The 27282-nt window shown below is 42.0% G+C and overlaps 1 protein-coding gene across 3 annotated transcripts; it reads left to right on the top strand.

Annotated features, from left to right (window-relative positions):
* The first annotated feature begins 1290 nt into the window (after positions 1 to 1290).
* Positions 1291 to 26745, top strand: RUBCNL (rubicon like autophagy enhancer). 3 transcript variants are annotated; one of them, XM_030469039.1, is made up of 17 exons: positions 1298 to 1420; positions 2100 to 2215; positions 4272 to 4380; positions 6774 to 7436; positions 12468 to 12553; positions 15815 to 16022; positions 16862 to 16966; positions 18209 to 18251; positions 18566 to 18698; positions 19100 to 19245; positions 20001 to 20065; positions 21090 to 21328; positions 22059 to 22120; positions 22869 to 23022; positions 23148 to 23238; positions 23770 to 23929; positions 26324 to 26745. In XM_030469039.1, the coding sequence occupies exons 2-16, from the start codon at positions 2144 to 2146 to the stop codon at positions 23880 to 23882; spliced, it is 2289 nt and encodes a 762-aa protein (XP_030324899.1). In that variant the 5' UTR covers positions 1298 to 1420; positions 2100 to 2143; the 3' UTR covers positions 23883 to 23929; positions 26324 to 26745. The 3 variants fall into 3 exon arrangements, with proteins under 3 accessions (XP_030324897.1, XP_030324899.1, XP_030324898.1); XM_030469037.1 differs by lacking the exon at positions 26324 to 26745 and having other exon boundaries at positions 1291 to 1420; positions 23770 to 24026; XM_030469038.1 differs by lacking the exons at positions 1298 to 1420; positions 26324 to 26745 and adding an exon at positions 1433 to 1446 and having other exon boundaries at positions 23770 to 24026.
* The last annotated feature ends 537 nt before the right edge of the window (positions 26746 to 27282 follow it).

Genomic DNA, 27282 nt, shown 5'->3' with positions numbered 1-27282 from the left:
TCAGTTCCTTTCAAAAGGTGAGGATGGATCTTTGTACACCAGCTGGTTGCAAATCTTTCAATGCAGCTTATCTTGGAGGTGTGTCTGCAAGTGTTGCCTGGGGGTTTCAGCATCCCACACCCCATGCTGATCTAAAAAACACCCTCAATTCACTCTGAATTGACTTATCTTGGTTGGGTTTTTTTTTGTTTTGTTTTGTTTTGTTTTGTTTCGTTTTGTTTTTTTGGCTTGGGGTTTTTTGCTTTGTTTTGGGGTTTTTTGTTTTAGAATAGGATAGACTACTTTAGGTGGAAGAAACATCAGATGATCAGCTGCCTGAGTAATCAGTGCAGGATCTACCAAGAATAAAATCATGTTTTTATGGGCCTTGTCCCAAGGCCTTGTAAACATTCACATGGTTGGAGCATCTACCACCCTCTAGGAGGCCTGTTCTAGTGTTCAACGACCTGCTCAGTAAATAAATGCTTCCTACTGTCCAGTTCAACCTTCCTCTGGCATAGCTTTGAATCATTCCCAAGCGTCCTGTCACTAGAGAGGGACCTGTTCAGCCTTGATAAAGCTCAGGGGAGACATTATAGTAGCTTGCCAGTACCTGAAGAGTACAATACAATAAAGCTGGAGAGGGATTTTCTACAAGTGCATGTAGTAGTAGAACGAAGGGGAATGAATGGTTTTAAACTAAGAGTGTAGATATTAAGAAAAAAATTCTTTACTGGGAGGGTGGTGAGACACTGGCACAGGTTGCCCAGAGTGATGGCTGCCTCCTCCCTGGATGTGTTCAAGGCCAGGTTGGATGGGGCCACCTGGTCTGGTGGGAGATGTCCCTGCTCATAGCAGGGGAGTTGGAATTAGTTGGAATTAGGTCCATTTCGAAGCCAAACCATTCCATGATTCTGTACTAGGGAGAATAGCTCAGCACATCTCCCCCTCCCCCTTCAGGAATCAGCAGAGAGCCATGAGGTCCTCTCAAAGAGCCTGAGAGCCCCTCAGCCTCTTTTTCTCCAAAACAGACAAACCCAAATTCCTGAGCCGCTCCTCACAGGTGATTTTCGTTGTTGTTCGTGTCGAGTTTGTTGGTTTTTTTTTATTTCCTCCAAGTTTAGCTGCCGCCCCCAGGGCTGACCTTTCCTCCCCGGAGACCCAGGCTGAAGCACCCACCCCAGGGCCGTCCCTCGCTCCGGCCGAGGCCCAGCAGCGCCGGGCAGCTCCGCCCTCCCTCCGGCGGCCTCCGCCCCGGGGCGGGGCTTCTCTGCCCTCCCCTCAGCTCCCGGTATCGGGAGGTCTGGCGGCAGTCGCGGTAGTAGCGGCAGCGAGGCGGGAGCTGACGGGGCACAGCAGCAGTGGCTCTGCCCCGGAGGGCGAAGGGGAGCGCGGATCGACAGCCGACCGGAGGAGGACGCAGCAGGCGCCGGGGCCGCAGGTAGGGATGGGGAGCCGGGGCCGCAGGTAGGGATGGGGAGCCGGGGCCGAGCGGGAGGTTGGTGCCTTGCCGGGCGCATGGAGCGATTCGGAGCCTTTCTGCGGATTAAAGGCATTCCAAAGCTGTCCGGCAGGCTGAGCGCTTCTGTGGGAAGGGCTGCGCGGCTTTCCAGCGCCGCGGCGGGAGGACAACCCCGGGGGTTTGTTCATCGCCGGTGCGTTCGCCTCTCCTGTACCGGGGGGGGGGCTTGGGGTGAGCAGCAGCCGCTGCTGCGGGGCACGGGGGCTCAGCTGCCCCCGAGGCCGCTCCGTCACCTTCTTGTCCTGCAAACTGTGGGGTAGCACCCATCAATGCCTTCCACTTTCGCCTGTGGTAAGCATTCCATAGGTTTGTTTCCCTTCGGTAGGGTTTTTTTGGTGTGTTTTTTTTTTGGGGGGGGGGGGAGGAGGGGAGGAGGGGGTTGTTTGTTTTTGTTGTTTAGATCTAAAGCTCTTTCTAGCACAGATTTCCATTGTTGCTGAGCTCTGCTTTTCGGCAAGCTACTAAGCACGCGAAAGCAGTTCAGAATATGAAATGTGGAAGTGTGGGGTCTGCAGAAGAGATGGGGAATCGCGGTCTGCAGAACACACGGAGAGCTCGCGGTTAACGTGGGGGTGATCGCAGTTCTTTCTTTTTCTAGGTACTTAACAGCGACGACAACAAAAAAATGAATGTTTTCCCATCATGTCTCTCCATGCAGTAGCTCTAGCCAGCTACAGCGGGACAGAAGTCTTCCAGCACGCCCGGTCTAAAAAGGTGAGTCAAGGAGAGCATCGTAATGCTTTTGAGGCTCAGTGTCTTCGATAGTTGAGGGAGTCCCTTTTATTCTTCTTCAAAAAATAGCTTTTAGTTGTCCGTGGTTGCAGTAAGGATTTTTTAAATGCTGGGTCTTTTAATACATAGTTAGCTTCGGAAATACAGTCCCATTATTGAGGTGGGAGGCTGACTCATTTATGCTGTGAGATGTCAGTGATTTTTTTTTTTGTTGGTTATGCACCCTGTGATTATCTTTCGTGCACCTCTGTGGCCATAGTTCCTAGTAAACCCTCTTTAATTGCTTATTAAAAAAAAAAGTTTGTTAGGTAAATGCTAAATATCCCAATCCGTAATACAGTTGAAATAATAGCATTTTGCAAGTAAATGTAAATCTTTTATACAAATTATCAGAACACTGGTTGCTTCTGATAAGATCAAAGATATGGGAGTTGGTTTGGGGTTTTTTTCATCCTGGTGTCAGGCAGTTGTAATACTTGAATTCTAAGAGGAAGAGTCAATTAATTTATAATACTAAAACCTCACCTTTTAAAAAAGATCAACTTAATTAATAAATATGAGTTCATGTAAGAACTACTTTATCCAGTAAAACTGACAGTCTACAGGATGGTTTCTTTTAAATTAGTGAAGAGAGGAGGAGAATAACAGGGAACACATTAAGATACCTAAAAGATTATTTTTGTAAACACAGACATCATGGAAAGCTAAATATTTTAAATTTAGTATACTATTTTTGGCCCTAAATGTTCAGTTAGAAGGGAAATTCTTTGTGGGTTTTAATTTCTTTAATTACTTATGCTGCTTTCTGTGAGCTTGAAGGGTATCTGGACTAGATATTACCTCTGAGTCACCTCACTTTCCCCTGAGACCACACAGAGAACTGAAAACACAGGTCAACACAGGGTGGCAGAGGACAACAGACCTTTAAACTCCCTTCTTTTTGCGTGGGATCAACAGAGTGCAGGAAAGTGCGAGAGGCATCCAGGGGAGATATCTCCCCGATGTCTGTGAGTAGGGAGAAGGCATGAGGAACACCTAGGTTATATGCCTTTGAACTATGTGGCCTTCAGAGCTTATAAAGGTTTCTGTGGTGTGCTCTGCAGGTTCGTGACATACTTGATGTAAGAGAGAGAGCTGGAGATGAATGTGTGACCCTAACAAAGGATTTGTGAGCTTGAAGATCTGTTGTTTTGCTCCTGAGTGTATCTTGACCCCCTTGCTGGAATTAGGCCCTTGGTATCTGTGCTAACTAAACTCCTTGCCCTGGTTCATCTTAGGCTGGTTTGGCAGTGTGGTAAAACCAACTTAGGGGCTGAAAATACCCCAAAGCATTCTGACTGCACAAAGTGAAATGCTGATCTGGTGTAAACCTGCTCAGTTACTTCAGATGAACTCACAATTTTTGTCAGCTTATCCTGGCAGGTTGTATGTCAGGTCAAGCCTTATCTATTTGTGACACTTCTTGCTCTATGCTGGGTCAGCAACGTTGCTGATGTGAACCTTGTGTACTGTTCTATTAAGTTAGGCAGACTTGATTATGTGACAGCACTTGCTCCCAAGAGATACAGCTGGGAGATAAAGCAGCACATGCATCAGGTGTTCCTGGAGTCAGGACCTCAGCTTTAAGTCATATCTTGTACTTATCTAAACAGGACCATGCTTCCAGCTACTGATTGATGGTTCCTTAAATTCTTTTCCACTTCATTGCTGCTGTTCTGACAGAGATATAGATTCAGCATTTCATTTCGTTATGCCTGATGCACATGTTTATTTCAGCCCTGGTGGGTTTCTTCTGGTCACCTGTGTTCTGGAGTGAAATATGAGATGTAGAGTCAAGATGCAGGGTCGAGATGCAGTCCTCTTCAGGTGGTGCGTGCTTCTGGGGGGATTTTCAGACAATAAGATATAGAGGCAGTTATTAAGTGACTGTAATTAGGCCTTAGCATGGTGTTCTTCCTGCTGGGATGACTGTTACACTGGGGGGATCAGTACCAGGGTACTGTTTTCTCATAACCAAACTAATCTATTCTTGTTCTAGTTAAACCACAAAAGCCTAAAGGTGGCTCTCAACAAGTCAGCGTATCCTTCAAGTCCCTCAGCAAGGATTAGCTGCCTTGCCCTGACACCTCAAATCTCCGTTCTCCCAGGTATGCCAATTTGTTCTGAAATGCCTGCCTCCCTCTGGGGAGCTTGATGATGCTTGTGCTAGGAAAAACTATCTGCCTGTGTGTACTAAACAACTATAATCTGGTTAGAGAGACAACGTTGCTTATTGGCTTTGAAGATGGGACAACATTGAAGTATATTATACAATTTGAAAAATACCAGGGAGGGAGAGTCCTGCCTTTTAAAGTAGTTTTGCCACTTTAGTTACGCTGGCATTTTGAGCTCTAGAAAGGAAAATACTTGCAATTGTTCAGACGATTCTTGGCGGGTTAAGTCCTTGTTCATTCTAGAAATAGTTTCTCAGATTTTAACTGATTACCATGATTAACTCACGTGAGCATCTTACAAAACAGAAGAGGTTTGTTTTTGGGTTGTTATTTTGTTTATTTTTTTTCTTTTGTTTTTTTTAAATTGGACATTCCCTATTTCTGGTAGTAGCTTTAAGATGTGGGGTTTGAGTGTTTTTGTGTTGTGTTTGTTGGCTTACTTTTTTAAACTAGCAGAGCAGAAGTCCCAATTAAATTTTTAAAACTTATTACTGTTTCTCTAACAATCCAGTAAGAAGGAGTATTTAGCAAAGGAATCAGCACAATTACACGATTAGGGTTAGAGGTGCTCTGTGATGCTAGAGTAGTGGAGTGGATGGAGTGGAGTTGGAAAGGTTATGAGGATGGGCTTTGTAGGGCTTTGTAATAATGAAGCAGAGCAGAAGAGTTAAAGCCAGTAATGCTAAAGAGGCCTTGCACAGACAAGATGGTGTTTTCTGTCCAGATTAAGGTTTTCCTGTGCAATTGAAGTGCCAATAGTTACCAAAATTTCTTTCCATTAAAAAAGCAAAATACATTTGTTTTAAAGTCAACTAGCTTTTACTTCCCTATTTCTGCCCTTATACTTCCATTACTGGCAGTGTTAAAAAGGTGTTTCTTTGCAAGTGCAGTTTTGCTGCTATTTGCAAGTAAAATGTGCAGTTTTGCTGCTATTTCTGCAAAAGCTTTTTCCTGATCAGTGGCAGGTGCTTGGTCCCAATCACTGATGAATTCTTCAGCTAATTTTGACTTGGCTTTGGGAGATCAGCATTGCTAACAGCTGTTGCAGTGTAGCTTATACTTGATGCTCTTAATACTTTTTTTTGGGTTTGACTTGATGAGGAGTGCTCATTATGTAAACTTGGAGGGAGGGGGGACAGTGTTTGTGTGGTGGTGGTTGTGTTTTTTTTTTTTTTTTTTTTTTTTTTTTTTTTTTTGTTTTTTGTTTTTTTTTTTTTTTTTTAATCCCTTCATTAGTAAGCTTTCTTACCATGCAGCTTGAGAGTGCATTCTAGCTTCCAGGTGAGTGACTTTTGCTGAGAAGTTTTCTGTTTTCCATTGAGCTAAGTCCAAGGAGAGCAACCTCTGGGCAAAGTCTGTAAGACTTACTGCTTTTTTCACCAGCAATATTTAACATTCCTCATGGTCCTAAGTAGGAGTTCTTTGCTCTGGAAATACATCTTCTTGATTGGATCTATTCTTAGTATTTTACCAAGTACTTATCTTCTGCAAAGGAGATAGTTAACTTCATTGCTGTGGTGTTGTTGATAGCTTCTTGAACACAGACTTTGTGTCTAATCTCCCCATTGCTTGGAAGATGGGAGTTCCTGTGAGGTTTTTTCGTTTAGGGTACCTGACTATGACTGCTGATTCTGCCACTAAAACCATTTTTTCCCCTTTTCTATTGAACTATGGCTTTGCAGTAGATCATATAGGCAGGCACTGCTTTTCCTTCAGAGGCACTATAATGTGCTTGCTGCGGCAGAGCTGATTTTCTTTATGGGTTCACATAAATGTTGCCACCACCCCTCTGAGTAATGGACTCAGGGTTACTTTAGCCCTTTCTTCATGAGGAGGAGGAGTGTCTGACTGAAACATGCAAGCATGTGACTTTTCATTACCATGTGTATATATATAGATATATTTTTTTATTCCTTCCTGCTTGTGTTGATACACCGTGTGTTTTGCTATCATGTGACCTTCTCTCTTCCTGGCAATAGAACCAGTACCTGTACTGGTAACTATATCTCATCCAGATTTGTAGAACAATGGTGTTTTCAAGCATGCTGAAAATCCATCACCATTAAAGTCTTAGCTAATTGTGTTTGACTAGCAGCAGCATACTTTACTGTTGGTTTATTACCTAGCCTTATCAATGACAGAATTGCTTCCTGCATGCAGAAAGCAAAAGCTTTCTTGCAGGAAGAAGAAGCAGAGAATGATGCACGAACTAAGTTCTTTTCTGTCTTCTCACCCAGGTGAAAAATAATGTACATTTTATTCACACTGTAAACTAACAATTTTAGGATTGTTTCCTAACCTTTCAGTTTCTTCCCTCTTCTGAACAGAAAAGTGCACGAGGCCAGCAGTGATTGGACATGCTGGAAGTTTTGGATCATACCCAGACAGTACTGAAGCTATCAAAGACATTCTCGTGTCTGTTTTAAATGCATCTGGTTTGAAGCCCTCCTTGGTGCCAGAGCAAACTGCAATGCAGAGAGCTGGACACCCGGACAGTGATGTGGAACATTGGGAAGAAAGCAGTGATGGGGACAGCCGTGAGGACAGCGACACTGATGCTGTGCATCGCAGTGTTGCCAGTACACAAACAGATATTCGGTTTACCAGGCACCGGGCATGTTGGGACAACTCTCTCTGCGATGGCTCTAAACCCTCACTGGATACTTTCTTTCACCCTCAGTACTCTGACAGGGATCCTGCTGCTTCCTCCTTGGATGCTTTTGATTTTTCTGAGGAGTCCCCTCCCAAGCGCAACTGTTTCACTCAGGTGACTTTAACAGGAGACGGTGTCACATCAGCTGTTGTGCATTCTGGAGAAGAATGTTGTTCCTCCCCAGAAAGAGACTTGACTTTCACAAGGTTTTTTCCTGACTCAGCTGTTGGTAAGCCAGCAGATGTATTGAAGTACCCTGCTTTGGAGCCTACACGTGCCAGCAACAGTGACAATTCTCCCAGTGGACTTTCCCAGTCAGATCCAGCCAATCAAACAGGTAACTTTACAGGTCTGTTTTGAGATTTCTGTGCCAGGAAAGATGACTGTAATGTAAGTTGATACAGTCCTTCTTTTGGGTGAATGTTTGTGATTGATGAGACAAGCGTTTTCATTCAGAATAGGGGAGAGGGAGGAAGGAGAAAGCTTTAAAACAAAAGAGCCAGAGGGTTGGACTCAGTGAAATGGGATAGTCTCTGGCTCAGGGCAGTCTTCTGTCTCATGACACGGAAATGCTTTGGTAAAATGCAAAAATTGCTGAGCTGCGGTCTTTGTAGAACACTCACTGGGTTAGTGATTAAATTCCAGCATTTAGTCTTCCCCGTTACCCATCTCTGGAAGGCAGATAGCGTGGAGCTGGGCATTTTGTAGTGACTCATTGAGGTGTGCAGACTCCCTGGGACATCCCTCTGTGTTTAACTTGAGCTGGAGGAGAGGGAGTCCTTCAATTCTGAGTCTGGGAGGCAGGGCATTAACACTCATTCTCATTATGACTAAATCAGCTTGTGCAAGAGCAGGACTATTTTCCCTCTTCCCTTTCCTAAGTGCATCTGCCATCTTGGAGACACAGCCCCTTCAGATAACACATCAGGATCTTCTTACTCCTCACCAGTTTCCAATCCTGATAAACCCATGTCTGTGGAGAGACACAGATTCAGGGCTACTGGCAGAGGGTGCCTCCTGTTCCTGCAGTGAGTGAGAAGGGGTTTGGGGCAGCACAGACCTGTGGGGGAGGAGAACCTGCTCAGTCAGGATGTCATGCACGGTGCCCCAAAGGTGGCTGGTGGCACAGCCTTTCTGGGCTGTGGGCCTGGATACCCAGCCCCTGGGCTGACATGGCAGAATCCCCTCATGTTTAGTACCTACTATTGATATAAACAGCCTTAGCTACAGTGAGGTAAACATATTTATTTTATTTATTAAGAGTGTAATTGGTTTTTGTAGATGCTGAGCAACCAGCACCTGATTTTTCTACTGGAAATGAAAGTAAATGGGAGCAACCAGCTTGCTTTTGCATTATAAATGCAAATGGCAAAGGCTTTGTGTTTTTTCTCCCTTTGGTCAGTATTAGTCCCAGTGGTGATGCTTCACTGAGCCCCACTTCCAACACCTGGTATTCCCTACTTGTTTACCCAGAGCTGCTCCAAGGTGAGGTTTCAAATAGGCACGTGCCTTTGCAGGACAGAGAGTTTTTAATAGTAATAAGTTTGTCACAAGTGTTGGGATGTTGTCAATGGTTAGTGTGGTGACTCTTATGATTGTTTCCTCCTCCTTGGTGTTTTGTTAGCCCTGCATGTTTGAGGGGTGCCCATGAAGGAGGAGGAAACCACACCCAGAAGTTGGCTTTGGCTGGGGCCAGTCATGCAGGTTTGGGAAGTCAGCTCTGAAATCACAGCCCAGGCTCCCAGAGGCAGTGGGGACCACAAGGCACGTGTGTAAGAACAATTAAATCATGTGTGACTTGAACTTCTTGGCATGAGTAGGATGTGTCACGAGCTTGTGTTGGGTCAGTAACGCTGTTGACTCTCCAGAAAGCAAACGGAGGAGTACAGCAGCCAGGTGACTGAATCATAGAATGGCTTGGCTTGGAAAGGACCCTAGAGATAATCTAATTCTGACCTCCATTCCATGGTCAGGGACACCTCCCACTTGACCAGGTTGCTCAAAGCCCCATCCCACCTGGCCCTGAACATTTCCAGGGGAGGAGCAGCCACAACGTCTCTTGACAAGCTGTGCCAGTGCTTCACCACTCCGCAGTAAATTATTGCTTCCTAATACCTAATCTAAATCCACCCCTTTTTCATTTTGAACTTATTCCCCCTCATCCTCATCACTACATACACTGCATCCCAGTGTATGCATCCCAGTCCCTCCCCAGATTTCCTGTAGCCCCCTTCAGGTACTGCAAGGCTGCCATAAGGTCTCCCTGGAGACTTCTCTTCTCCACTCTGAACAAGCCCAACTTTCTCAGCTTGTCTTTATAGTAGAGGTACTCCGGACCTCTGATCATCTTTGTGGCCCTCCTGGGCTTGCTCCAGCAGGTCCATGTCCTCCTTCTTTTGGGGGCTTCAGGACTGGACATGGTACTCCAGGTAGGATCTCCTGAGAACAGAATTGATGGGGAGAAGCATCTCCTTTGATCTGCTGGCCATGCTTCTTTTAATGCAGCCAGGATACAGTCGGCTTTGTGGGCTGCAAGCATACACTGCTTGGTCATGGTGAGGTTCTCATCAAACAACACCCCTCAGTACTTCTCTGTAGGGCTGTTCTCAATCTATTCTCCAGCCAGCTTGTATTTGTGCTTGGGATTGTCCCTGCTCATATACAGGACCTTGCACTTGGCCATGTGGCACTTCATGAGGTTGGCATGGGCCCACCTGTCAAGCCAGTCAAGGCATCTCTTTCCTCCAGCATGGCAACCACAACATATAGCTCAGTGTCGTGGTGAGGATGAACTTAGCCTTCCTGTCCATGTTGCTGCTGAAGTGGTATCATCCGTGATTTTACTAACAAATACTCCTCATGGGAGCCAGGATGCTGTTAGATGCTGTACAACATGGTGGGCTCTGTCTACATAGTGAAAATTTCTGCATTTCATTGTTCCTTGTTGCTTCCAGCCATTTAACTCACTGCTGGGTAGCCTAAGGTTGAGAGGACCAAGGTCTTGTTCTCCTATGTTGTGAAAGACTATGAGAATAGGGAAAAGCAAATGAAAAACTGATTAAAAGAAATAAAATGCCTCATTTTAAGGTACAAATTATACAAGAGCATTTCCTGACCAGCTGGCTGTTCTTTCTATTGCTGTCTCAAAAGGTGGTGGTGTTTTTCCCATTTGTTTCTTGCTGGAGAATTGGTAAGGAATGCACAATACATAAGGAAATAAGATTACTTCAATTGGAATAAATAATGTTTTTCAATGGGATTTTCTGCTGATCCTGTGAGTCTCCTGTAAGGACTTGTTCATATTTTCAAACAGCATTTTATATTGTCCTCATGCAGCCTCTTGAAAAGGCTTCATCATTGTTAATGAAGAGCCTGTGACTGAATTTGGTGGTTCTGGGGGGGCTTAGTTGTGGCTGCTGCATCACTGGCAGTTCACAGGGCTTGTTCTTACTTTTAACTTCTATGCACATAAAGGTCACTTCTGCAGCTCTTGAGGGCTCTTTAGCTCCAGCTCCTGAAGCTTCCAGGAAATGTGTTCAGGAGCAGAATGACAGCCAGATTATTTTTTACTTCAGATCCAGATTTGTATCCCATTGCTGGGTGCACTGGGATCTTTCCCCATGCTCTTTCCCACTATACATTCTTTCTACTTAAAGGTGCAAGTGGGATGCAAGACAGAAGGCTCCCATTAGATTTCAAATGACATTTAAGGTTACTTGCATCCTGTATTTTAAAGAAAAAAACTTTTCTTTATTTTTGCTTATTATTTCTAGTTCTGAAAGTAATGTTGGTTGTCTTAACTAATGAGGACCTGGGCTTTTATTCTTCTGTAGAGTCTTTGGCACCCCTTACCTGCACTCCCTGCACTCTGCTTATCCAGTGAGGCTAACCACCAAATAGGCATAAAAAAAACTTGATTAGAAAACAACTCAGCATTGATTAAATCTCTTTTTGAAAAGTCAGTTCACCACCCTTCCCATTTTTCCTCTGCAGTGTACACATTAGAGCTATTAATAATTCTCTATGAAAAATACAATGTCTGTTGCTATGCTTGAGCACAGTATTGACTTTTTAGCCTGATGTCATCAGTGCTCAGGGCAGTGGTGCAGGGTTTCTATAAATAGGCAATAAGAAGAATCTAAGCCTGAGAGTTTAGTGCCCTTTAGAAAATATTTTCAGAAATTATCCTCAGACCTCTTTGTCCTTTCTGTGACTTCTACGCAAATTCAGCAGTGTGTTTCTTTTATTACAAAGAACCTTTGATTAACCCCTCTTACCTGAAACAACTTGAAATGGCATATGTGGTGGTGGTAGCATTTAGACATAGTAGATTTTATCCTGTAAATGTCATCACTGAGAAATGGCTTGGCTATAAGGTCAAAGGAGAGGTAGTATACAAGCATTAGTCAGTGTGAAAACCAGGAGTCATTTCCTTTCATGCCTCTTCAGTGTGTACATCCACAGACATTATATGTAATTGTCATCTTTCCACTAACAGTGATTGTGGGTGCTTGTAAACAAAACATGATATCACACCTTCAATTCTCTGGGTAAGATGACTGAAACTGTATATATTTATGTATAAGAAGAAATCCAGGCTATAGCCTGTGTCTGTAGAAAACTAGATGCATCATAGTAATAAGTTCTTAAGGGGTAAGAGATTAGTTTAGTTTCACGTGCTTGTCTTAGCAGTGAATACTGGGAAAGAAAATGCTATTTTGGGAAGCAGGGAGTGTTGGAGGTATTGCATCCATCCCAGCTGTGCGTGTGACCATGCAGTATGGGCTCCCTTGGGAAACAGCAAGGAGATTTCCTCCAGGTATAGAAAGGTGCCAGCTAAGTTGTTTCCAAACTTGGTGTAAGTCACTCAATACCAGCAGTGATTCAGGGAATGTTAGAGCTGATGCATCTCTGCATGCCCAGACAGCTGTGAGATTTTTTTCTGCCATCTATTGTGAATGAGGAGAGAGCAGTGTTAGCTGGCTATGTTGGGAACTGCAGAGCATCCCTGTCATCCCAGCATTAGGTTCTGGCTGTGGCGGTCACCAGGGGCTCAGGCAGTAGCTGGGAGAGCACTGATGTTGGGAGCACCATGGTGCTTGTCACCACATGGCATCTGAACTCTGCTTCCTTAGCATTTGGTACTTCCTTAGTATTTGATGTTTCAGCTTGTCAGGGTATTTCATATGCCAACGTATACCTCACATTTCTCTCTCCTTTTCTTTAACTTTCACCACAACTTACAGCCTTGACTGGTGGCCAGTTTTGGGAAAGAAAGTTTTGATTTGCTTTCTGAAAGCCACCTGACACACATCCTGGGAGCTACAGAGAAGGAAGTAACTAATAAAAGTTCTTGCTATACCCACAGGTTCTGCTTCTCCTTTGAACCTAAGTCCTATAACTTTGAATCGTTCAGTGCAGGATATCTGTGTGCTTCCAGAAGACGTGGAGAAGGTGAGGACAACAAAATCTGTTGTCATAATGTCTTTTCCCTTTTATAGTGGCAGAACCAAGTGACAGGAGGCATTTCTCAACACTTTCCGATAGATGGACTGATCTTTACAAATCCTGTATTTTCCCTTTTCTTCCCCTTTGTGGGTGAGCCTACAAACCTAAAATGCCCATTTCTTAATTTATTTTTATTCTTAATCCATTAGTTAAATATTTTATTTGTTTTAAATAATGGAAGTATTTTACAACACTATACATTTCTGCTTTTCATTCCATGATCCTTGTAATTCCATAAATTTGTGGTATTCCATTGATATTCCATCAATTCCTCGAAACTAAACTTTATGATTGTTATAGCCACTTTAAAATTACATTACAATATGTTATGTAGAATTTGTTGCAACTACGTTTATGGATGGGATTTAGTTCATGCTTTTACTACCAGGAAATAGGAAGAGGTTGGGGTTTTTTTGTTTGTGCTGATGTGGAGCATGAGAGATTGCTGTAAAGGATTACAATATTAATAGAAGCACAGTCAGTGTGACACCTAAAGTAATTTAAGCAGTTTATCATGGTTTCTAATTTGCATTAGGGGCCCAAACAAATGTGTTGCCACACACAACCTCAGACGAGCTGCTTACACACACACAAAGATGAGAAGATAATGCTGTCACATATAACTGCTAAATGTTAGTCTTTTCTAAGAAAATAAAAAGAGGGGTTAATGTTACAATAATTACTTATTGCAATAAGTAGGATTTAATACAAAAGAGCTTTAGAAATGTGTCTAGAAAAGGAAATTTGGTTTGTTTTTTGGTTGTGGTGTTTTGGTTTTTTTTTCTGGACTACGGAATGGGTATGTGGTCGTATGTCCTGGGGGCCCAAGAGATAATCATCTTTGTGCACAGCACTGGTTTTACTGGAGTGGCAAGTTTTGCTTTTGATTTGAAGCTCTCAGTGTCCCTAAGGTGTATTTAAAACAAATAAACAAAAATACTACACAGAAAAGCCCAAGAAATCCCATACAAAAATCCAACAAACTTGTGAACTAGCATTTCATATTGCTTTTTTGTGAAAGAAAGGAGATTGTGTTTCTCTGTAATGTGGGAGCCAAAACCAAAATAATTTGCTTTATTTATGTATTTCAGTCACCAGGAGGCCAGTTAGTAGATACCTAGATTAGAAAACACAGTCTGTGATCTTGCCTCATTCAGTAGTTCTAATCAGTTGCTTTTCCTGTGCAGATAAATGGCTGCTGATGTGATAACAGATTAAAAGATGTCAAAAGCTGAGGATGACTTTTAAACTAAAAAATAAATAAATATAAAAAACCCCAAAGCTAAAACAAATAAACAATTTTTTCAGGTTGTAAAATAAGATCTGGAATTTAGGAGACTGAAAACTAAGGTACTGGTAGTGCCAGCAGGTCTTGAGGATTGTAGTTGTGTGCCAGGAAGATGGGCCAGATGATCTAGAGGGACTTTACACTGGTGTGAGTGGAAAGGAAGAGGAAAAGAGAAATGAGAAGGTTAGTGTGGAACAGCTGACTTGGGATTGCTTCCTAGGGTGGCAGAGCTGAAAGCTGATAGTCATGCTGAGTACAGGAGTGCCTGTATCCTTTTCCATCTTTTTGCAATTCTCAGATGCTCTTTTAGTTGTTTTTATCAGCAGGACATGGTGATGTGCTCTGCTTTGCCACTAACTTGAAATAAACTATTGCCACACAGGCTTTTTGAATCTTCAGAGTAGTAGATGTCTTCTTCATCTCCCAAGAGCAAAAAGTCTGCTTAATTCTGTCCTTTACTGATGGTGTGTTCTGAGATTAAACTCCAGGTTGTCTCTGGAGAAACTGCACCAAGAAAGTGATGTTAATTGGTGTTAAAGAAAAAAGTCTGCTGGAATATCCACAAGGACTTGTGGGCTCTTTGTAATGTGGAGATTAATCTCTTTTAAATGCTGTGGAGAATAAGAAAGCAGTGAAGTCTCCTGTGCTCCTTATGATTTAGCTATTTCTGAACACTGATGTTCATGCTTCCCATGCAGGTTGTAGGGAATGTCATGAATACTTAAGCAAGTGGTCCAATTTTCTGTGCATAAGCCACTTTCCTAAAAAGCTTTAATTATCCTGCACTCAGAATATCTAGCCTTGGGTTCTGCCCTGGGATTTTAGAGAGAGGTTTAACCTTGCACAATGCAAACACATACAATTGAGGGGAGAAGGGGAAAGTACCCTGAGGATCTCTGAGTGTCCAACCCCACAGATGAGAGAACCTAATTCTTCACTCTTTCCACTTTTGAGCTGAGCCTGGGCTAGGAGGTCCCATCCAGACCAGCAGCAGCAGTGCAGATGAGGCTGGTGGGATGCTCCATAAGGCCACTGGAGATGGCATTAGAGCAGTGACAGTGGGGCAGGGAGCCCCAGGCTTGTCTGGATGTGTTGGTGGCACTGGAGGCAGCTTTAGAAATCCCCTTTTCCCAGAGGATGGGTGACTCAGGCAGGCAAGGGTAAGAGGCACCGTGGGAAGAGGTTGTGTCTGGTGTAGGAATACCAGTGAAGCTTTGTACCACCTACCTTTTATTTAAGGCAGTGTGAAAACTAGAGGAGCCAGGTTCCCATTTACCCTTATCACAGACTTTCTACTGAAGATTTGAGTTGGCAGTGGAAGCCATCATGTAAGCCATCATCAAATAGGCAATAGGTGCCTATTGACACCTTTACTTCTTTCAATCTTGACAAATGAAAGCATTTTACTAGCTTTTGTACTACCCACCACCTGAAGATCTACAGTCCCTTTAAAACTGCCTCTTCTGGCCCCATCCAAGTTACTGTGTGTGCAAAACTGCTTGTACACACTGACTTAAAATTAAATGCTGCTAAATATGCTGCATGGCTTCAAATGTGCATGCTAAATAATGCAATGTAACTAGAAGACTGTCTCTAAAATGCATACATATTCATCAATTAGGTGTGTAATCAAGTTTGGTTTTATCTAATAGATGGGTAAGATAAAAATAAATTGTATCTTTTAATCAAGGTGGAACAATTATCGGGGCAGTTGCATTTTGCATATTCTCTTTGAATTCCCCCTAGGGTGGCTCCTTGGGCTTTGCTTTTTTTGTGTTAAAATGAATTTTAAATAGAGATAGTCTTATGTTTTAATTTCCTGAGTTGAAAAAGTACAGGGGAGAATTATGTATTTCACTTCATCTTAAGTAAATGTCAAAAATACCGTGTGCTAATGAGTGTTCCAATCTTGCGTCCAGGAAAACGCACACTTTTTTATTGCAGATATGATTATAGCATCTCTAGAAAAAATGAAATATAATATCCTAAGCCAACAAGCAGAGTCCTGGGTTGTGGAGGAAACAAGTGGATCAGATGGCAGCTATCACACTGATCTGGAATTACCTTCTTACCCTGGAGTGAAAAAGTCTGATTCTTCTGTTGCCTCATCTGACAGTGGTTATGAAGGCAAGTTACTTAGTCTATAATGCAAACTTTTCTGACAGCTTTTGCTAATTTTTGTTTTTTTATTCAAGAAAATACTAAATTAATTTGGGCATTGCTTAGAACCAAATCCTCTGTTACCCTCTTTGATATTCTCCAGAGTTGTGTTCCCTGAGGAACATTATGAGGTCGAATTCTTCCTTTTGAACGCTTACATCTCTGTTAATAATTTGGGTTTTTTTCAGTTCTTTTTTTTACATGAAAAAGAAAATTTAAGGTTGAAGGGCCCCATGCCAAACAACTCTGTGTAGAGCAGACCTGTTCTTTGCTGATTTTCCCTGTTTTTAAATCCTTTTTTCCAGGATTTGAAGCCTGACTCCTTCCTTCCTTGCTTAAGTCTGCAGTAAGCAGATAAGGCCATGCAATTGATTTAAGTGAAGCTGGCCAGGGTATTCATTCATTTGTAGTTTGAGGCAAGATAATAAATGCTTCTGGCACTGTAATGCTTGAGTCAGCACATGCATTTTTAAGTAGATTTTAGTCTGAGTAATAGCAGATCTTGGGGTTGGAGCTTAAGTCTGAAGTCCAAATGACATAACTTGGGGGGGAAAATGAATGGTGTGCTTACATGTGAGGAGAGAGACCACTGATAATAAAGATCTTCCTAAGAAACTGAGGGGCATCCTGTTTGACAGCCTCCCAAGAGCTGGCTTTCTCTGTATGTGTTTATATACAAATAAACAGGAGAAATTGCACTGTAAATCCAGGCTGTGCTAAAGTTTTGGTGAGCAAGGAAAAATATAATTGCTGCCACTCTATAAATGCTGGAAAAGTTTAACTGGTGTTGTCTTTGTTCTGTACAGGCTGTGCTTTGTTGCCTGTCAGCTCCCCAGTGCATCTACCTTCCCATCATGAGATTACCAGATTTCGCTGCCACAGTGACTCAGAGGATGAATATGTAATTATTGGTAAGACTTGAAATTTGGAACTGCAGAAACAGCTGAATTGTTCAGCTGAATCTATTGATAGTTTGGAAAATCTTTTTGGTTTAGTAGATGATATCACAGGAGAAATGCTATGAGAAAATGGGAAGGACAATGTATGCATAACTCTGAATTAGAATACTAGAAATACCAGTGTGGTGCAGGATTTCCTGTCTGAAAATGTTGCTGGTTTGAAGGACTGAAATGATATCTAAAGATTAAACCCAACGAATGCAAGCAAGTGAAGTGTGAAACTGGCACATCCCTCAGCCAATGCTGTAGCAGCATTATTTAGAGAATTTAGGACATGATCATTTCCTAATTAAAAAGGTTGATGAGGTTTTAGGCAGCTCTCCCTCTGCTTCAGAATCAGTGGCTGTCCCTACCTGTACTCTGCTTCTCTTTAGGACATCCTGAGTTTGTTTACCTTCTGGTTTTTGCATATAAAGAAACTCTTAACAATATCCTGAATTAAATTTATTCTCATTTTTTTTTCCTTTCAACAAATACTCTTTTATTGCTTGCTTTTGTTTTAGAGGTTCAATTGTTCTTCCACCTCCTCTTTCTCAAATATAAGAATGAAAATCCAGCTTCCAAAACAGCATTTCTAGTAGCAAGAGCTATTTTGACATGTATGAACAGGGACCTGACAGGAAGCATTTGTCTTCACCACAATATGTGTGGCTAAAGCTAATGCTACCAATGTAAACACCTTGTCTGCATAAGCATGTTTTGTCTATATAAACATAATAAAAGCGTGCAGTTTAAGTCAGTTCATCTCATCTGTTGCTGACTTGTTTATAGCATTAACTGGCAGGTTTGTGATTGGTGTCTCCAAATACCTGTAGGTGGAAAAAAAAATTAATGTTCATTCTGTTAGTTCTATACATTATTATTCATATCTAGTGCTTTCTGTCTGGACCTGGACGAGCAGACACTTGGTCTCTCCATTAATTCCCTTGCTCTTGAAGAGAGGCTGATGGTGATGTGATGCATAATGTTAGGGTGTACCCAACATCAGCAGATTTCAGAGATCTACAGAGGAGATGAGATGCCTGTTTTTCAGCTGGGAGTGATTTTTTTTTTCCCAACAGATATCTAGGAAGGGTGTTACAAAGATGAATATATATATGAGACTGACACCATACTAACACAGAAGGTACTTTTAAAACAGTGTGTTGTTTCTTAGATGGCTTGATAATTTTTTTTTTTTCTTCATTACCACAGAACTTGAAGACCTTGAAAATCTGTCTGTCACCCCAGATGAAAGGTAATGCTGTGTATCTTACTGTAACAGTCTGGTGGCACTACCTTTTCTACTGGATTGGCTTTCTGGTGGCTCTTCTGGTAGGGGCAGAGAAAGGTGTGGGTGTGATAAATTTGTCCCTCCCAAGGAAGGGGAAGGAATGCTGCTAGACAGCAAATGTCTGTGGCACTTGGACTAGCAGAGCATTTCTCTGCTCTGGGTGTATCAAAGCAAGGGGATAAAAGGATGGGACAAAGCTTTTCAGGGATGTAGAAGAGGCATTGGACCTGCCAGTGTCATGCTGCTATTTTTCACTGTCTGTATTGCTTAACTTTCAGATTGTCTTCTGAACGAGGCAGCAATTCTGCTGAAGCAACAGCCCAGGAGTTGTGCAGAGCTTTCAGAAAACACTGGTTGCTGACAGACTCTGCAGTCCAACTGTCTGGTTTCCTGAGCTCATCTAAGCAGAGAGTGAGTCCGAGCTGAAAACAGCGAACTCTTTATTCAGTTCCCCAAATAATCATTGTCTCACTGCAGCTGGTTCCCTGTTAAGGAAAGGGGGAAGCTGCATTAAAAAAAAAAAAAAGTAAACACAGACAAGTGCTTACAGTTTTTTCGTTCGCTTTAGATAAATTTTTAGAAAATTTCTTCTCTCTTCAACCATTTTCTGCACATCTAAGATGTGCAGTTGTGAGCAATCAGGATGTACTTTCTCCTGGGACTGATATGAAGGAATTTAAGTGGGGGGGAAACTACATGCAGGTGAAAATTGAACTTCAAAATCCTGGAGTATAAAGGGAGATCTTTCATAGCATTTGATATATATCCAGCTGATGGGTTATTCATCCTCACAAATTTGTGTTTCCCAATAGTCTATGCTGAAAGAAGACATTCCAAGAGAGCTCGAGTCCAGTTTGAATCTGGCTGAAGAAATAAAGAACATAACCAAATTAAGAGGATATTCTGGCTGGACCCCACCAAAATCACAGATTCTCTTTAATATTCACCCTTCAGCCAAGTAAGTAAAGGATCTGAGCACTGCTGTTCAGTACACTGTGAGGGTTTATCCAAAGTCTGCTGAAGTGGATGGAGGGAGCCCAAGTGATTTAATAGAACCTAAGGTTAGAGCTAGTGCATGGTGCAGCCTTCTGCAGTGTCTGTCACTAAAAAGCAAATGGCATATTTTTCCCTCTCTGTTAGCACATTCTGATTAATGTGGCACACGTTTTTACATGTGGTAATAAGCATACTGTTTGGTCTTGCCTTGACTCCTAAATATTTCAGTTTGTGAGACCACATGGAGAATATGCCTAAGAGTTTCCCTGCTGTTATATTATGGGTCACAGGTTTTCAGAAAGGAAGGAGAAAACAAGTGGTATTTGGGGAAACTACTGTCTCACTCTACATAAAATGCTGTGAAATGCCTATTTCCTGTGTTGTTTCAGGTCCCATTTCCTTTTCAGTTGCAAATGTGGTTTTCCCTCTCCCTCTTGATACTGGTGCCACCTTAAGAAATGGAAAAGAATTTAATTCTTCCAAGAAGCCACATTTAGAAACAGTAATTGATGGTATATTCTCCACAGAGTAGCTTAGAGACACCCATTAAAATAATAATAATCTGCATCACCACTTCAAGTGGAGGAGTTAGGATTAAGCTCCTAAATTGAGTGTTTTCACTAGTGCCAGTGCCCTCTTGCATTTTGGGAGAATGTTAATTAATTAAACTCCATTTTGCATGCTGAAACCTGTAACTATTTGCCCCTCTGTGTACAGGAGAGATGCAGTGGTGGCTGCCCAAAATTTTACCTGTGTTGGCTGTGGAACTCCAATAGAAAGCAGTAAGTATTGCCAAGAGGGGAAAAAAACCCTAATAAACACATTACAACTAATTAGGCTGTAATCACCACCATCATAGATGTCACAATTGTAAAATTCTCTGAGCTAGAAGGAAAATCTCATTATTGGATGTGCCTGCAAGAATAAAACAGGCAATGAGATCTTACCACTGCCTGGAATTTCTCATTACAGACTTGATAGGCCTTTTTCATTCATAGTAAAAACTCATGACAGCAACAAAACATGAACAGCTACCAAAAATTGCTGGAAAGTGTTGATTTTATATATTCCAAGAGTTTATTTCAGTAGTTTTTTCTCTGTGTCAATTTACACAATTCCAGAAGTTTTGTTTTTTTGTTGGTTTTTTTTTTTAGAGACTTCATAGAAGCTTTATGCAATCTTACAGAACATGTAAAGTCTTTAAAACTTTTTTCTTTAAATGTTGATCACATTTATGTTTGATTATGTTTTATTTGTGATACTTTATGAGAGCTGCTTGAAAGCCTGATGATTTACAGGTCTGACAACCAGACCTTAGCAAAGAAATCTCTGAAATGGCTTTCAAGACTTGTTCTGTGTCTTCTCATAAAATTGCCATGGTCTGTGAAGTATCAGCCATCTGTGGTGATCTTGAGCAAACCTGAGACACTGAGATAGCTTGGAAGAATGCACAAACCTCTATATGAAAAAGTGTTATGCAAATGTGACTCCAGAACCACTTCTCTTTCCATTTGGTGGAAATGTTTGGTGTGTTTTATCTTGTCCTTCTTTCAAGTAAAGCAGCAACAGTTTCTGTAGTACCTCAATCTGTTCAGTGTGACAGATGTGGAAAGCTTTCTTTTTAATGCAAAGTAGAGACCTTGTGCTTGTGTTTACTATAGTTAATAAAACACCCTGCTTAAAAAATAAATCCCTTGCCCCTCTTTCCAGTAGATCAGAGTTATTCAGACAGAACAGGCATTCAGAAAAAAGGCATGTTCCATAAGTATTATAGATATTCACAGTCTCATTGCTGTCTACCTGCAGAATATATCAGGAGGCTCCGTTATTGTGACTACCTGGGGAAATACTTCTGTGACTGCTGCCACAGCTATGCTCAGTCTTCCATTCCTGCCCGAATACTTTTGAAGTGGGACTTCAAAAAATACTATGTGTGCAACTTCTCAAAACACCTCCTGGACAGCATATGGCAACACCCAATTTTCAATGTGTTGTGTATTAACGAAGCCCTCTACACAAAAAGTAAAGAAATGGACAGAGTGAGGGTAAGTAATGGCCTGTTTTTAATTGGGAATTTTGGGTCTGAAACCTTTTGGTGGTCCTTTGCTGTGTGCATATATGGGAAGGAGGCAGAGATGGTTTATTTGCACTTAGACTGGGACTTTACCTGTTTCTGGGACTTTCTCCCCCTGGGTAAAGGGGAGGGAAACGTTTCCAACCTATGCCAGGGGTCTCATTTCCCCCTTGTCTTTGGGAGGCATTTGCTTATAGGTTTCCAGTTTTAGTTCATGGTGGGGACCTGGGCTCCAGCAGTAAATGTTTACCTCTGTTTAGCAGCTGGAAAGCTCAAGAAGTTCTGAATGACTCACTAATTTTTGAGCCATTAGAGAAGACTCCCCTAGCTCATCTAAGAGCTGTACCTCCTGCAGCTTGTGGAAGGGTGTTCTTCTGAAGATTCAAGTTGCCATGCTCTCACTCTTGGCTGAGATGTCTGTTTTTACACAGTTTGGGTCTAGCATCTTGGTGTGCTGACATGGAGCCATTAGGAATGTTAGGAGTGTTAGGAATGGCTTCCTTTATCAGTGAATAAAAGCACTCTTTGCCTTCCATGCATTAGAAAATCAATTTGTTGAATTCTGTGTTAAATGTGATGTTCCTATTTTTAGATGTGGCTTGATGTGATGACAAAGGTTTATAACTCAAAGTGGTGTTCCTCACCACTTAAATGCAATTTCTTTTCATTTAAAAAATCTGTTTTTTCCCTTTATCTTTCAGGAGGTGCAAGAACAGCTTTTTCATTTAAAAAAGCTTTTGAAAAGCTGCAGGTTTGGTGAAAGGTATGGGCCACAATCATGCATTAAAAATATCTTATTAAAACATGCGTAAGGTACTTATAGAGCTTTCTTCTGTAGAGACTTGTAGGTGAATTTCTAAATGAACAAAATCTTTAGAAAAATTCTGATAAGAGCTTCACTCAAAATTGGCAGTGCAATAGAAGGAAGAACAGCTTTTATTTGGTAGTTTCCTGTTTTTCATACCCAAGACATCTGGTTTTAAATGTTAAATGTTTTTTGTTAGGTGTATTTTTTTTTTTCCTCCAACCACATGTGATTCCATTGTAGAGGTAAGCATCAAGATCCTCTATGTAGGCAGCATGTGAGAAGTTTTAAAAGTATTAGCTGCATTTTTAATGTTAACCTGCTCAGGTTTCACCCAGTAGTGAACTATGCAGGATAAAACCCCTCAAAGATCTCTTTACAAAAAAGGTGACTAATTCTAGCTTACTAGCATTAGGTAATGGATGGAATTTTGCCCACTGTTTCTGAGGTAGGAGGGAGAGACCTTTACATATTGTCTGAGAACTCAGACATGCTAACTGCATGCGGTAACTCCAAAGCTGGAATCATTTGCATTTAAAAGAGACATTTTACTCTAGTCACAAGCCCTCCAGTTGTTCTTAATGTCATCTCAAATTGGGAGGGGAGTTAGGATTCAGGATGAATTCTGGGTGATATGAGAAGTTAAATAGGCTTATTCTTCACGTAGACTTTTTGGTAAACTGATTTGTTTTTTTCCTCTTTGCAGTGTGGTAAAAGAATTTGAACAGGTTCCCAGGCATCTGACAGAGGAGCTGCATCTCTTCTCCCTGGATGATCTGGTGAAGATTAAACGAGGGCAGTTACTGCCCCTTCTTAAGGACATTCTGAAGAGCTCCAGCTCCCATGTGAATAGTTGTGAGGTAAGGAAGAGTTAGGGCTCTTGGTGTCCTCACAGCTGCTAGTGTGAAGGAATATCCCTGCTGATACTCCCAGATATTTTTTTTCTTGGATTAAAAGTAAATTCACTCTCTTTCTGTTCTTGTAGCTCTGTCAAGCAAAGGGTTTTATCTGTGAATTTTGCCAGAGTGCAGATCTCCTCTTTCCATATCAGATTGCCAAATGCACGAGGTGCACAGGTATGTTCCAGACCAAAATTTTTTCTTTCTTCCTTGAGGGAATGTTGGTGTTTCAAACTGTGCAGACTAGTTTTAGGAAAACATTGAGAAACTGTCTCACTGAAAGCATGTATATTTGAAAACCTGCATGTGTATTTGATAATCATGGATAGCCTGTATCCTGGAAAACCAGTCTGTGGCAGCTGTCTTGCAGCTGTGAATCCAGATAGCAAACGAAGGACTTTCCTGAATAAAATTATGGCTGAAGGATGAGGCTATTTTTCTGGGTCTGCCCCATGAGTACAAGCCTGGAACAGTGTTATACTGCTGCTTGGTATACCAGATCTTGCTGATGGTGATTGTAAATCCTGGGAATCTTATCAAAAAGATCAGTCATAATTATGACAATGGGGGTGGTTGTTCTGGCCTTAAAGTGTTTCTCTTTTCTTTTACACTTGGGTGAACAAATAGAACATCCTTCAAGGAACACAGCTGTTGATTAATTTTTTTTCTTTTCCTCTGGAACATTAAACTGTTCATATGTATAAACAGAGTGCAAAACATGCTTTCACAAAGCATGCTTCAAGTCTGGAGAATGTCCCAAATGCCAGCGGATTGCAGCTCGGAGGACGTGTTCAGAGACTCCGTCACTGGTGCCTTCATGAAACTTGATTCCTCTGCTTGCAGTAGATGTTCAAAGCCAAATCTTCAGGTGCCTAACAATTAAATAATGTTGTTTTAGACATTACTATTTTTAATGCATGTCTCCTTTATGCGGGGTTACTAAAAAAAAAAAAAAAAAAAAAAAAGGAAAAATAGACTTTAATACCATTGTTGAAATATCACCCTAGAGGCTTTTGATCTTAGTTGGTGACAGAAAGAAGAGTTGTCAGTTCTATGAGCAGTCTTCGTTGCTATGTTTTGTGCTTGTATGTAAAATTTTTAGTGTTATATTTTTCCATATAAAATTATTCCCTGTAATGCTGCAAATAATGTATAGATAGTAAATGGACATTAGAAACCCTTACTTGCGTCTGATTTTGGAAGTAGAAAAAAGTGGTAAAGTGCGTCCTATTTATCCCAAACTTCTATAAGACAAAAGGTTTGTCTGCAAGCCTTGGGCAGATGCTGATCTGAAATTCTCTTCTGGCAAATGCTCAATGTGAACCAGTAGATTTTAAGTTTCTTTCTAAGAGGCAACAACTTATGATGGGTGGGCCTTGGTTTGCTGCTTAATGCCCACCCAAGCTCCAACAGGACAGGCTGAGAAAATAAGATAGAAGAGTTTGTAGGTTGAGATAGACAGAGATATCAATTTAACATCTATGGTCACATGCTAAACATACTTGAATTGGAGAAAATGAAACTTATTGCCACTTAGAAACAGAGTGGCAAGAAACAAAGACAAAAACTAAACCAACAACTTCCCCCTACCTCACCCACCCTTTTTACCCAGGCTCAACTTCATTTCATTCCCAATTCTTCTGCCTTGTCCTCTGCTGCAAGTGAGGTAAATGGGTGGGGAATGAGGGTTGTGGTGAGTCCATAACAGTTCCTCTATTCTGCTCCTTCCTCCTCATTCTGCTTCCCTGATCCACAGTGGGTCCTTCAAGATCAACCTGCTCTGGCATGGGCTCTCCAGGAGACACAGGTTCTTATGGAAATGTCCATGGGCTGCAGGGGAATCTTCTCTGGTGCCTGGAGTGCCTCTTTCCACCTCCTTCACCGATGTTGGTGCTTGTACTGCTGTTTCTCACCATGCTTCCCCACTGCAACCTCTGCCTGTAGGGCTCAGTTGTGTCCTGCAGTGGATGCATTGGCAGCAATTGGCAGGCACAGGGCAGCCCTGGCCTCCTCACACAGAGTGGACCCTGCAGCTCCCCATTGCCAGCACATTGCCACCTACACCTTATATACTGCTCTGCAAGTTTCTTTCCAGAGCACTCAGAAATGTAAGGAGAGGCAGTGAGTGAGCAGGATGCTCCTGTTTAAATCCACCCTCGTGCCTGCAGACTGAGTCCTTGCCTAAAGGTGAAGTGCTGGAAGTTGAAAGCAGCTTTTTTCCCAAGCCTGGCTGCTTGGTTGGTTACTTCTAATGAAACTGGCTGAGTAACCTGCCTCTGCCTTTAGAAACCCAGTGCACCTGCTTGAACCCACAAAACCATTTGCTTGCCTCATAGGAAGTACCTGTGAACACCAGAACCTGAAAATACGTAGCAAAGTTTTGATCTCTCCAAGGGGGTGCTCATAGTATTTTGAACTGGTTGATCTCATTTTGTGCTTCGTTCTCCCTCTGTTAGCAGGGTCTGTGAAGCCCACCTCCATGTAATGCACTCAGTACTAGTAAGCTCTCTAACTCTTCCACTTTGCAGTTTTTTTTCTGTGGCCAAACCCAGCTTACCTACTTACTGCTCAGAGGCAAGATTATTATGTCTTGCTCAAGACCACCAAATAGATACTGACGTAGGCTAAGACGTGGTGAGAAAGGACCTCCTTATGCAGCTGCCTGTATTTAATGTTATGCAAGAGTAAATTCTCATTTAAGTAAGATGCACGACTAACTGAATCACATGAAAGGCCTTGCTATAGGGATTTTCTGCTTATGAAGGAGCTCACTTGAATAATCCTTCTGTGGGATAACCTGCAGGGCAACTGAATACATGGTTTTCATTATTCATTACTTTAGAAGAGCTGATCTGGTTTCTAGCTGTGCTTTTCACAAATGTTCAAGTCTCACTAAAGAGCAGTGGTGTGCAGGAGGGGTGCATCAGGGTGAGTTTCATGCATCAAGTGTTGATAGTTTACATTCACTCAGTTCAGTCCAGGTTTTCATAGAGTCTGTACAGCTTATCCTAATTATTGCTACTTACCATAACATCTATTGCAGCAAGAGGAAATCCTCAGAGTTTGAGTAGCTGGTGAAAAGTGGAAGATCCAAGTGGATCAGCACACCTCTAATCCAAATAAAACCAGTTACAAGGCACTGTTGGTGAAGCTAAAGGAGGTAGAATCAAGTTCTGAGGTGCCACCAGGTTGGTCACAGGTTGCAGTAATAAGAGAGGACACTGTTCACTGGTTTTGAGGGGGTGATGCTCTTGACTCTTAGGTCTGGAGGAAGGTCATACCAAAATCACATTCTCATGTGCTGGTGTCACCACAGGCTACTACAGGAACCTGCTGAGGCTGTTCACCTTGAACTTTTTCCCTGGTGAGAAGCAAAACCTGTAGCCACAAGGTGTTCTTAGTGTTGCTGATGTGAAACCTTCCTCTTATCAGCTGATATCATGGGATAGCATAAAGAAACCATGATAAAAACTTGGAAGCAGGCACTGTATCTCTCTGGTGATGAAGTGGGTTGGGCAGGAAGGGGTGACTGGTGTGCTACAAACCCTCTAGGTGTCCCTAGGGTGTAGCTACATTCTTTGAAACAAGTTTTGAGATTCATTAAACTTTTTGAATCAATGCTCTTCCTTAGCATATCTCTGGGGTTGAGTACTGAGTTTGATAATTTCTGAGGTTAAATCATATGCTCAGGCAAATCCAAGATAAGAACTTTTTTAAAAAACAAAAGCTATGTGGCTACACTGAACTCTGCAGGAAGTAAAATCCTACCTGGTGAAGCTCTGAATTCTTGGAGAGAAGCAGCCATAGAAGGGTGAGGTGGTCTTACCAAGGATCTGGGCCTTCTAGCTAGACAGCTGAATGTGTTTAACAGAGCAAAGTGACAAGAGATGTGACTCTTCAGCTGGGGAAAGAAAGGGAATTGTTGCATCTTCTAGTTTGCCTGAGCAATGAGGACCAATGCTCATTCTTACCAGTGTGTGTCCATGATGCCATCTGGTTCTAACTGGAGCACCTCTGAGGACCTGACTGGAGGAGCACTTTCAGGGACTTAAGGGGCAGAGAAACCTATTCCTAGTCAACCAAATGCCTCTCTCCACAAGTGGAATTCAGGTCAAGACAGTTTTATTAGTAATTTCCATAGGAGCAGGTTTTCATAGGAACACAATACCAATGTCTCACTCTTGCTGCTAAAAATTTTACCTGCCTTTCCACTAGTTATTT

Source organism: Calypte anna, chromosome 1 (assembly GCF_003957555.1).
Source record: "Calypte anna isolate BGI_N300 chromosome 1, bCalAnn1_v1.p, whole genome shotgun sequence".
NCBI lineage: Eukaryota > Metazoa > Chordata > Aves > Apodiformes > Trochilidae > Calypte > Calypte anna.
Note: the sequence above shows the minus strand (reverse complement) of the source record. Positions and strands in the feature narration are given on the sequence as shown.